The following is a 12,011-nucleotide window of genomic DNA, read 5'->3' on the forward strand; positions in this document are numbered from 1 at the left end:
GGGGCCAAAAATAAGCATTTTTGTAACTTTCAGACAATAACTTGTGTGTAAGTGTATGGATCTCTCTGACATTGTACCACAAGGTTCCATATCACAAAGGGAAGGCTGTAATTGATTTTGGGGGTAATTGCCTCAAAATTTTAGGAATTAGGGGCCAAAAAAGGGGCAAAAAACAAGCATTTTTCTAGTTTCATGACAATAACTTGTGTGTAAGTGTTTGGATATTTCTGAAATTGTACTACAAGGTTCCATATCACAAAGGGAAAGCTGGAATTGAGTTTGGGGGTAATTACCTCAAAATTTTAGGAATTGGGGGCCAAAAAGGGGCCAAAAATAAGCATTTTTCTAGTTTCCAGACAATAACTTGTGTTCAAGTGTATGGATCTCTCTGAAATTGTACTGCAAGGTACCATACCACAAAGGGAAGGCTGGGATTGAGTTTGGGGGTGATGAATCATAAGGGGGTTCAAAAAATTGGGGGGGGATTTTTTTTTTTTTTTTTTTTCTTTTTTTCCTTTTTTTTTTCTTTTAAAATTTTCCATTTTAAGTTGGTTATTTCTGATTTATATTTAAAAGCAAATGATAATGATATGGTAGGAGATACACACCAAACAGGATGTGTAAATTATTATATAATAAGTATTGTGCAATAGCAAGAAATTTTCAATTGCACAGTATTGCACAATAGCAAGAAATCTTCAATTGCACAGTATTGCGCAATAGCAAGAAATCTTCAATTTAACAGTATTGCGCAATAGCAAGAAATATCCAATAGCACAATATTGCGCAATAGCAAGAAATTGTCAATTGTACAGTATTGCGCAATAGCAAGAAATATTCAATTGCACAGTATTGTGCAAAAGCAATAAATCTTCAATTTAACAGTATTGCGCAATAGCAAGAAATATCCAATAGCACAATATTGCGCAATAGCAAGAAATTGTCAATTGTACAGTATTGCGCAATAGCAAGAAATATTCAATTGCACAGTATTGTGCAAAAGAAGATACTTCGTATAAATTGCTTATTTCTTGATCAATTTCAATGGGGTTTTATTCTTGAATTCTTGGGGTTCTTTAATATGCTGAATCTAACCGTGTATTAAGTTTTTGGATTTTGGGCCCCGTTTTTAAATTGGTCCACATTGAGGTCCAAAGGGTCCAAAATTAAACTTTGTTTGATTTCATCAAAAATTAAATTATTGGGGTTCTTTGATATGCCGAATCTAACCGTGTATTTAGATTTTTAATTTTGGGTCCCGTTTTTTAAATTTGTCTACATTAAGGTCCAAAGGGTCCAAAATTAAACTTAGTTTGATTTTAACAAAAATTGAATTCTTAGGGTTCTTTGATATGCTGAATCTAAACATGTGTTTAGATTTTTGATTATGGGCCCAGTTTTCAAGTTGGTCCAAGTTGGGGTCCAAAATTAAACTTTGTTTGATTTCAACAAAAATTGAATATATGGGGTTCTTTGATATGCTGAATCTAAACATGTATTTAGATTTTAGATTTTTGGCCCAGTTTTCAAGTTGGTCCAAATTGGGGTCCAAAATTAAACTTTGTTTGATTTCAACAAAAATTGAATATATGGGGTTCTTTGATATGCTGAATCTTACCATGTATTTAGATTTTTTATTTGTGGGCCCGCTATCAAATTGGTTCATATTGAGGTCAAAAGGGTCCAAAATTAAACTTTGTTTGATTTCATCAAAAATTGAATTATTGGGGTTCTTTGATATGCCAAATCTAACTGTGTTTTTAGATTTTTAATTTAGGTACCCGTTTTTTAAATTTGTCTACATTAAGGTCCAAAGGGTCCAAAATTAAACTTAGTTTGATTTTAACAAAAATTGAATTCTTCGGGTACTTTGATATGCTGAATCTAAACATGTGTTTAGATTTTTGATTATGGGACCAGTTTTCAAGTTTGTCCAAGTTGGGGTCCAAAATTAAACTTTGTTTGATTTCAACAAAAATTGAATATATGGGGTTCTTTGATATGCTGAATCTAACCATGTATTTTGATTTTGGACATTGGACCATAATAGGTAAATTAAAAAAATTGAAGTTCTTAGACCACATTCTTTCTGTGTCAGAAACCTATGCTGTGTCAAATATTTAATCACAATCCAAATTCAGAGCTGTATCAAGCTTGAATGTTGTGTCCATACTTGCCCCAACTGTTCAGGGTTCGACCTCTGCGGTCGTATCAAGCTGCGCCCAGCGAAGCATTTTATTAATGAATTGCAATCTAACAGTAAAGTCACAGTAATTTCTTATCTGCATGTCATAACTTGCTGGTTTGAAGTTATTAAGTACCAAGCTGCATGAAGGTTAGACATACTCTGTATTTCTACCTGTTGCACATCAGTTCCATGTTTTAAAGATACATATATTTTCTTTTATTGTAATAAACATACAGAAAGTTTTGCTGTACTTTTTCGTCTGAAGTGCAAGCTAGTATACATTTCATTGCAGTAGGTGACAATAACTCTTGCAATGGTCATGATTGTCAATGTTTACATGATTTGCTAGGGAGACTACATATATTACTAATGAAATACTGAATCCAGTGTTGTTTTTCCAATGAATTGATGATAGTATGTTGTTAATTTTGATGTTTTTACTTTCAGAGAAATGGGGAGGTGACAGACTTTGTTAGTTTTTATACTCTACCGTCTACTGTAGTCCACCATCCTGTTCATAAGACGTTGAAAGCTGCCTACTCATTTTATAATGTCAGTGGTAAGACACCATGGTATGACCTGATGCAGGACGCTCTTATAATAGCTAAGACAGTAAGTTTGTTTCAAGACGTGGCAGTAGTAAAAAATCTGTACAGTCTAATCTTTCTTACAGATCACCTTGATTCAGCGATTGTCTGCTTCTAATGGTCACTTTCAGACCCACTTAAATGTTATCTCTATATAAACACGTTTTCATCTGTCAATATTCACTACATTTTTGCAAGGATCATTATTTTAGCTATTATCAATGGTCATTTTAAATTAACTACCATGTAAAATAGATTTGTTCAGTACCCAAAGTCAAAATGAGAATCAAAATCCATTTGTAACTGGTATCACTGATAGAAGGTGAATTAATGAATTCCTCGAGTTCCACTCCTTTCAGTTTCATATGAAAACCGTATCACCAACTTATTTTTCCATGAATATGAAGATATTTTGAATGTTTTTATTCAAATTTACATGCTTGAATCCACCATTTTTTTTATCGATATCTAATAAAATTCCTGAAACCTTGGTATTTGGCACAGAATGACATGAAAAGATATTATTTATATAAAACTTCAAAATTATCACTGATATTTGTCACTGGATGTTAAGCAATCAATCAATCAAATAATCAGTGCATATTTATTGTAATTTTGATCTTGCATCTCAATACTGTATATATAAGATATTTTATTCTTACACAATTGCATACTACTAGTTTTCTAAGATGGCTTACTAATTGGATTATGACTCGGCTTTCCTTAATATAATACTGTTTCTATTTTAGATGGGGTTTGATGTTTTTAATGCCTTAGATTTAATGGATAACAAACAGTTTTTAGAGAAGTTAAAGTTTGGAATCGGAGATGGAAACTTACAATACTATTTATATAACTGGAAATGTCCTCAGATGAATCCAGAAAAGGTGAGATTTTTTAGTCATTTGTTGACCCTGTCCATAGTACAGTATTTATAGATATAAGAAGATGTGGTATGAGTGCCAATGAGACAACTCTCCATCCAAGTCAAAATTTAAAAAAGTAAACCATTATAGGTCAAAGTACGGTCTTCAACACGGAGCCTTGGCTCAAACCGAACAGTAAACTATAAAGGGCCCCAAAAATTACTAGTGTAAAACCATTGAAACGGGAAAACTTTAATCTATTTAGAATATTGCAGTAATGAATATTAGATAAGTTATGTTTATTTTTTTATTGTCTCGACACATTTCCGATAAGTCAGAAATGTCAATTAAAAGAATTGTTTGGTTTTTTTTCAAATGAAATAACCTCGTTTACTTAATCAAATTTGTTAAGGGTTCCTTTAAACCTTGTAAAAATGGCAATGGTTAGCGGGTAAAAAAACTGAATGAAATGACTTAATCTTGTTTTTCATTGTAGATTGGTCTAGTTCTTCATTAACATTAACCAGAAGAACTCATATGTCCTGTGATTTAGAACTTTAAAACATGAACTCCTGAAGTAGATCTGATTTACTTGCAGAATCAAACCAGTTGTGCATTTCATTGCTTCAAAATACATGTGAAAGAAAAGGTGAAAGAGGAGATACGAAAAATGTGTTGTGTTTGTTTTTATTCTGATATTAAAATGTTAGTTACTATTGAAATTGTGTGAAGAAGTAAAGGTGATCATGTTTGAATAAGAGTTGTTCACAAGTGATTACTTGCTTTATTACTGATGTTAGAAACAGTCAAGTGTATTGCTGAGAAGAAAGGGAAAGTTATTGAATAGATTAATGAAGTCTCCTGTTACATCTTTTACATTGAATGGATTAATGAAGTCTCCCCTTATATCTTTTATATTGAATAATTACTGAAAGATTACTAAGATATGTCATGGTTGTACAAGATTGATAATTGTTTAGGAAATATTGTTTTGTATGTATTAAGCATTACAAATCATGTCACCAATCACTTGCAAGCATTATAGAACTAGTGATACATATAGTAATAAATTTGTCTTGTGTCTCATATATCAGATGTAAATGGTTTTATTTAAAACTTCACAAACTCTAATTATGAAAGCATTTGTCATTTTTATGTGCCATGATGTATAGTATGGAGAATACTAAAATGTATTAAACTCCTAAGCTACCATTCACTGTGTTCAAATAATGAGAATTTGATAAAAGACCAATTACTGTGGGTTCATTATTATTCGTTGGATACACAATTTTCGTGGATTTCAAGGGTACAGGGAAACCACGAATTTAAATGTTCAATAACAAAGTAACATATTTGTTATATGATTGTATGCAGAAAACTGCAAAAGCAAACATCCACGAAAATGCAAGTTTTCCTCAATCCAGGTACAGACGAAAATAAAAAAAACCCACAGTACTGTAAATTCAGAAATTATTGTGAGGGTTTTATTAAAGGAATAAGGCAACTGAATAAGTATTGCAACAATAAGAACTCACATTTAGAATTTGATACATATATCTTTATGTAGATTTTCCTGAAATCGCAATAATTAATTTCGCATTGTTGTCCATTCTTCAGAAATGCACGCAATAATTTCTGAATTTACAGTATTACATTGGCATTTTGACATTTTGGAAACAGTTCCTGTTTATTTGCCAAGGTTACTAAGTTTAATACAGTATTACTATGGTCACTCTTTACATGTGAGATCAGCAATTCTTTGACCTTTACAATGTGAGATCAGTTATTCTTTGACCTTAACATGTGAGATCAGTAATTCTTTGCCCTTTACATGTGAGATCAGTAATTCTTTGACCTTGACATTTGAGATCAGTATTTCTTTGACCTTTACTTCATGTACATTGAGGTGAGGATTACTTTGAACTGTACATGTGAGGTCAGGATTTCTTTGATCTTTACAAAGAGGTCAGGATTACTTCAACCTTTACATGTGAGAGTTTTAGCAAGCTCATGTTGTTAATCTTATTCTCATTATTTTAAAATCCTCTGGACATTTTAGATTGATAGCATTAGAAAATTTTGTCCAGTAGCCTAACTTTTTTCCCATAATTTCATTAAATACATTGCAGCAAAATCTAGTTAATTTCTTGTTATATCTGAAAAAATTTAAAGTGAAAAAATGTCTTTAAAAAATAAATAACAAATTAGAAATGTTTCCCACCAAATTTTTCTCAAAAACAAGTCCATAGACGTATTTTTTCCAGTAAACTTATTTCTTAGGCAAATATCTTTCAGTATGTAACAACAATTTTGGAACCTTGTTCTTTTAAAAAGTGGTCTGCAAACTTCCTTGATCATAGATTTAGTTAAGGAAGGCAAATAATTTCCAAATGAACCACCAATAGTATCGAATGATTGACATCTGTAATGTTCATTTAATGGAAGTAATGCTCATGATGCTTGTATGGTGTGTTAGCTCATTTACACTCATTTTCAGTGATATCAGTCATGTGCCAAGACATAAAAACCAAATGTTGTGCATTTTTTTATTCCTGCATGGCTTAGGTGTGCATTTTGATTTTTGAATGTTTTTAAATTAAGTTTGATATGTTTAAATTTCTTGTTTTTCTCTTATTTTCAATTAAAATCAGGATTTTTAACATGGATTTACTGATAATTAGTTTTCTTAAGGGCATATTATTTGACAATGAAAATAATAATAAAATTTCCAATGTATCAAAAAATATATTTTGTTTAATAAGAAATTTGTATTCCACAAAGTAAATGAGTAAATCTTTCAGTACAACTTGTAGTAACATATTCTTTTGTTTGTTTTGTATTGTTTTATCTTTGAATGTTAGTGACAGTGAAAGACAGTTAAAACTGATATTACTTTCGCTTTTACTTTGTTATGTGAGTTTTATATATACTATAATTTATTTCTATCATTTCTAGAATGTTTTTGAAAGTCTCCTAATGTCAAGTTTGCATAATAGATCGAAAGCATAGCTAACAAACAATAACTCATAGATCAAGTATTGATTTCATTACTAAAACATTTTTAATAATAACAAGGGGTTGGTCTGGCCTGAGGAAATACTTGGCCAACAAAATCACCAATTATTAAAAATTTAGAGCCAAAATCTCCTTTTTTTCGCTGACAGAATGATAAATATAAAATTAAAAGACAATTATAATTTCAACACCCAAGGAAATGATCAGATATAAACCTGCTGTCACTATGTGCAATGTTGAGAGCATTTGATGTAACTGTGTTTGACTTGTACTTCTAAGAGAATTAATTATGATGTCATTAGCAATGCAGAATGTGTTTGATTGAGTTTCTATAACCTAAAAAAAAAACTTATATTGGCAATGTTTTGTAGTACCTGAGAGACCATTCTTAAAATGGAAGAGAGAGAGCACAACATTTTATATTATTCTGTACTTTTGTAGATAGCTCATGTCATTTTATTTATTGATTTAAAGAGCATCAAATTTATCATGTCAAACTGCAAAATAAATAATTATTTATATTTACTGATTTCTTTTTATGTTCCTATACTTGACAGATGTCTATCAAGTGTTCCATTTGACCTTGAGTAAATAAAGTCAGTGAATATCAATTTTAGCCACTTATGGTCGAGATATTTTAAATGAATTTGTGGCCCTTGGACATAGAAAATTGTTTGAAAATATCAGTTTTCTCTTCTTTCTTTTATAATGCCTGAATCAATTGACTGGGTATTTAGCATATAGATACGAAGGTTGTAAAGTTACGAAGGTTGTATAGTTATGAAGGTTGTATAGTTATGAAGGTTGTAAAGTTATGAAGGTTGTAAAGTTACGTAGGTTGTTAAGTTACGTAGGTTGTAAAGTTATGAAGGTTTTAAAGTTACGAAGGTTGTAAAGTAACGTAGGTTATAAAGTTACGAAGGTTGTTAAGTGACCCTTACAGTAGTTGTTTTCATCCCCACCCATTGGTCTCTGGTGGACATTTCTCTCAATTGCAATCATACCACATCATTTTATTTTTAGCTCACCTGGCCGAAGGGCCAAGTGAGCTTTTCTCATCACTTGGCGTCCGTCGTCGTCGTTGTTAACTTTTTACATTTTGAACTTCTTCTAGAGAACCACTGAATGGAATGAAACCAAACATGGCATGAATGTTCCTTATGAGGTACTGACCAAGTGTTGTTACTTTGAAGCCGATCCATCATCCAAAATGGCCACCAGCGGGGGACTTAGTTTAACATAGGACCCTATGGGAAATACATACAAATGTCTTCTTTTAGGGAACCACTGAATGGAATGAAACCAAACATGACATGAATGTTCCTTATGAGGTGCTGACCAAGTGTTGTTACTTTGCAGTTGATCCATCATCCAAGATGGCCGCCTGCGGGGGACTTAGTTTAACATAGGACCCTATGGGAAATACATACAAATGTCTTCTTTTAGAGAACCACTGAATAGAATAAAACCAAACATGGCATGAATGTTTCTTATGAGGTGCTGACCAAGTGTTGTTACTTTGAAGCTGATCCATAATCCAAGATGGCCGCCTGCGGGGGACTTAGTTTAACATAGGACCCTATGGGAAATATTTACAAATGTCTTCCTTTAGACAACCACTGAATGGAATGAAACCAAACATGGCATGAATGTTCCTTAGGAAGTGCTGACCAAGTGTTGTTACTTTGAAGCCGATCCATCATCCAAGATGGCCGCCAGCAGGAGACTTAGTTTAACATAGGACCCTATGGGAAATACATACAAATGTCTTCTTTTAGAGAACCACTGAATGGAATGAAACCAAACATGACATGAATCTTCCTTATGAGGTGTTGACCAAGTGTTGTTACTTTGAAGCCGATCAATCTTCCAAGATGGCCGCCAGCGGGGGACTTAGTTTAACATAGGACCCTATGGGAAATACATACAAATGTGTTCTTTTAAAGAACCATTGAATGGAATGAAACCAAACATGGCATGAATGTTCCTTTTGAGCTGCTGACCAAGTGTTGTTACTTTAAAGCTGATCCATCATCCAAGATGGCTGCCAGCGGGGGACTTAGTTTAACATAGGACCCTATGGGAAATACATACGAATGTCTTCTTTTAGAGAATCACTGAATGGAATGAAACCAAACATGGCATGAATGTTTCTTATGAAGTGCTGACCAAGTGTTGTTACTTTGAAGCCGATCCATCATCCAAGATGGCCACCAGCTGGGGACAGTGTTTAACAAAGGACCCTATGGACAATAAATACAAATGTCTTCTTTTAGAGAACCACTGAATGGATTGAAACCAAACATGGCATGAATGTTCCTTATGAGGTGCTGACTAAGTGTTGTTACTTTGAAGCTGATCCTTCATCCACGATGGCCGCCTGCGGGGGACTTCCTTTACCATAAGACCCTATTGGAAAGACATACATATTCTTTCATTTTAAAATGCTTCTTCTAGAGGTGCGCTGAATGGAATGAAACCAAACATGGCATAAATGTTTCTTATGAGGTGCTGATGAAGTGTTGTTACTTTGAAGCTGATTTACTGTTCAAGATGGCCATCAGGATTTTTTATTAAATTACAGGGCCAGTATTAAACCAAATTTGGCCTCACTCATTATTAGGGTATCTGTTATGATTTTAATCTATTTTAACATGATTTCCAAAACCAAAGTAGAATCAGGTGAGCGACACAGGCTCTTGAGAGCCTCTAGTTATTTATCAGAAGAAATTAGAAGTTTCACTTCATTTCGGTTCAGTGATTTTTGTAGAATGAAAAAAAAAGTATATATTGGCAATCTAGGTCCTAGTTCATAGAAAATTGCTTGATTGAATATTGGTTGAGCTTATTTTGTGGAAGTTGTGGCCATTTAACATGGTTAATTGATGGAAAATAGTTGCACTTTTTATCTGTAATGCCTGAATGTATTGATTTGATTTTTAGTCCCCTCCTGTAAATTGTAAATTCACCAGACCTTAACTATAAATGCTAGTCCAATATAAGAGTAAACTAATCCAGTGTTTCAGACGATAGGGGACATTGTATCGCAAATGCAATACCCTACTGATGCTTGTTTATTTTTTTATGCCCCCGCCGTAGTGGAGGGGGCATAAAGTTTTACCCTTATCCGTCTGTACGTCCCAAAATTGGTTTCCGTTCTCTAACTTTAGTTTGCCTCAACCAAATGAAACTTATACACAATGCTAATTACTACAAAACACAGATCAAGTTTTAATTTTGGTGGCGTCACTTTTACCGTTCTAGAGTTGTGCCCCTTTACAAATGGAAAAATTGCTGAATTTTTCGTTTCCGTTCTCTTACCTAAGTTTACCTGAACTAAATGTTATGAAACTTATAAACAATGCTTATTACCACAAAACTCAGATCAAGTACAAATTTGGGTAGCGTCACTTTTACAGTTCTTGAGTTATGTTCCTTTATAACGTTATATGCAATGGACCCATGGACACATTCCCCATTTTTAGTCCCCTACTGACAAAGTCGAAGGGGACTTTAGGTTTGCACTACGTCTGTCTGTCTGTCTGTCTGTCCATCCATCAGTCCGGCAAATCAGTTTTCCACACTTTTTCCTCTGCTTGAAGATATTGATTTGATATTTGGTGTACTGTTTTATCATGACAAGTTTCAGATCAAGTTCGAATCTTGTTCCGGTCTGACCTATTTGTGTAGACTTATGGTCCTTGAACGTAGAAAATTCACTCAAATAATCAGTTTTCAGCTCTTTTTTATGCCCCCGCAGTAGCAGAGGGGCCATTAAGTTTTACCCTTGTCCTTCTGTACGTCCATCCGTACGTCCCAAAGTTGTTTTCCGTTCTCTAACTTTAGAGTGCCTCAACCAAATGTTATGAAATTTGTATACAATGCTTATTACCACAAAATACAGATCAAGTTTGAATTTTGGTGGCGTCACTTTAACCGTTTTAGAGTTATGCCCCTTTACAAATGGAAATATGCTGAATTTTTCTTTGGCGTTCTCTAACTTAAGTTTGCCTCTACCAAATGCTATGAAACTTATACACAATGCTTATTACCACAAAATACAGATCAAGTTTGAATTTTGGAGGTGTCACTTTTATTGTTCTAGAGTTATGCCCCTTTACAAATGGAAAAATTGCTAAATTTTTTGTTTCCGTTCTCTAACTTTAGTTTGCCTCAAACAAATGCTATAAATTTTTTTTGTCATGCTTGAAGATATTGATTTGATGATTGGTATATAGTTTTATCATGACAAGTTACAAATCAAGTTCGAATTTTGTTCCGGTCTAATGATCATGGCAGAGTTATGGTCCTTGGACTTGGAAAATTCACTCAAATAATCAATTTTCTCATTTTTTTTCGTCATGCTTGAAGATATTGACTAATATTTGTTATATAGTTTACACCATGACAAGTTATAGATCAAGTTAGCATTTTGTTCCAGTACAATGAATTTTCAACCGGTAGGGGACTATGTATTGCCAGGCAATACTCACAGAATGCTTGTTTTTATTTATTGTTCATAGTTTACTTAACATCTTGTGTTAAATATTTAATGCATATTCATGAGAAATTCTCAAAACATGAAAAATAAAATGTGGATAGTGTCCACATGTGGACACAGATGATACCCCCGCTTGCATATCATATAGTTATAATGGAACATAACTGAAGAATGGTAAAAGTGACGCTACCCAAATTTGAACTTGATCTGAGTTTTGTGGAAATAAGCATTGTGTGTAAGGCTCATGACATTTGGTTTAGGCTAACTTAAGTAGAGAACAGAAACTAAAAATTCAGCAATTTTTCTATTTGTAAACACGCATTACTCTAGAACGGTTGTGTATAAGTTTTATAACATTTGGTTGAGGCTAACTTAAGTAGAGAACAGAAACTAAAAATTCAGCAATTTTTCTATTTGTAAACACGCATAACTCTAGAAGGGTTGTGTATAAGTTTTATAACATTTGGTTGAGACAAACTTAAGTTAGAGAACAGAAACGAAAAATTCAGAAATTTTTATGTTTATAAAGGGACATAACTCAAGAATGGTAAAAGTGTCGCCACCAAATTTCGTACTTAATCTGTATTATGTAGTAATAAGTATTGTGTCTAAGTTTCATAACATTTGGTTGAGGAAAACAAAAGTTAGAAAACGGAAACAAAAAATTTGTACTTGATCTTAGGTTTCATAATGTTTGGTTGGGGCAAACTTAAGCTACAGAATGGAAACTAAAAATTTTGCAATCTTTCGATTAATAAAGGGGCATAACTCAATAATGGTTAAAGTGACACTACCCAAATTCAACTTGATCTGTGTTTTATCAGTGGGAGTCAAAATTAAACATTGCATTGTAT

General features: G+C 33.0%; 1 protein-coding gene across 2 annotated transcripts in view; it reads left to right on the plus strand.

Annotated features, from left to right (window-relative positions):
• LOC127730912 (glycylpeptide N-tetradecanoyltransferase 2-like) overlaps positions 1 to 7,177 on the plus strand; it is a 35,695-nt gene extending 28,518 nt beyond the window's left edge. For both annotated transcript variants that reach the window (XM_052239531.1, XM_052239532.1), the window contains exons 11-13: positions 2,636 to 2,800; positions 3,525 to 3,662; positions 4,138 to 7,177. In XM_052239531.1, the coding sequence (XP_052095491.1) occupies positions 2,636 to 2,800; positions 3,525 to 3,662; positions 4,138 to 4,158 (324 nt within the window). In that variant the 3' untranslated portion in view covers positions 4,159 to 7,177. The remainder of the gene's footprint in view (positions 1 to 2,635; positions 2,801 to 3,524; positions 3,663 to 4,137) is intronic.
• Positions 7,178 to 12,011: the final 4,834 nt, after the last annotated feature.

This window comes from Mytilus californianus, unplaced genomic scaffold (genome assembly GCF_021869535.1).
Source record: "Mytilus californianus isolate M0D057914Y unplaced genomic scaffold, xbMytCali1.0.p SCAF_2, whole genome shotgun sequence".
Lineage (NCBI taxonomy): Eukaryota > Metazoa > Mollusca > Bivalvia > Mytilida > Mytilidae > Mytilus > Mytilus californianus.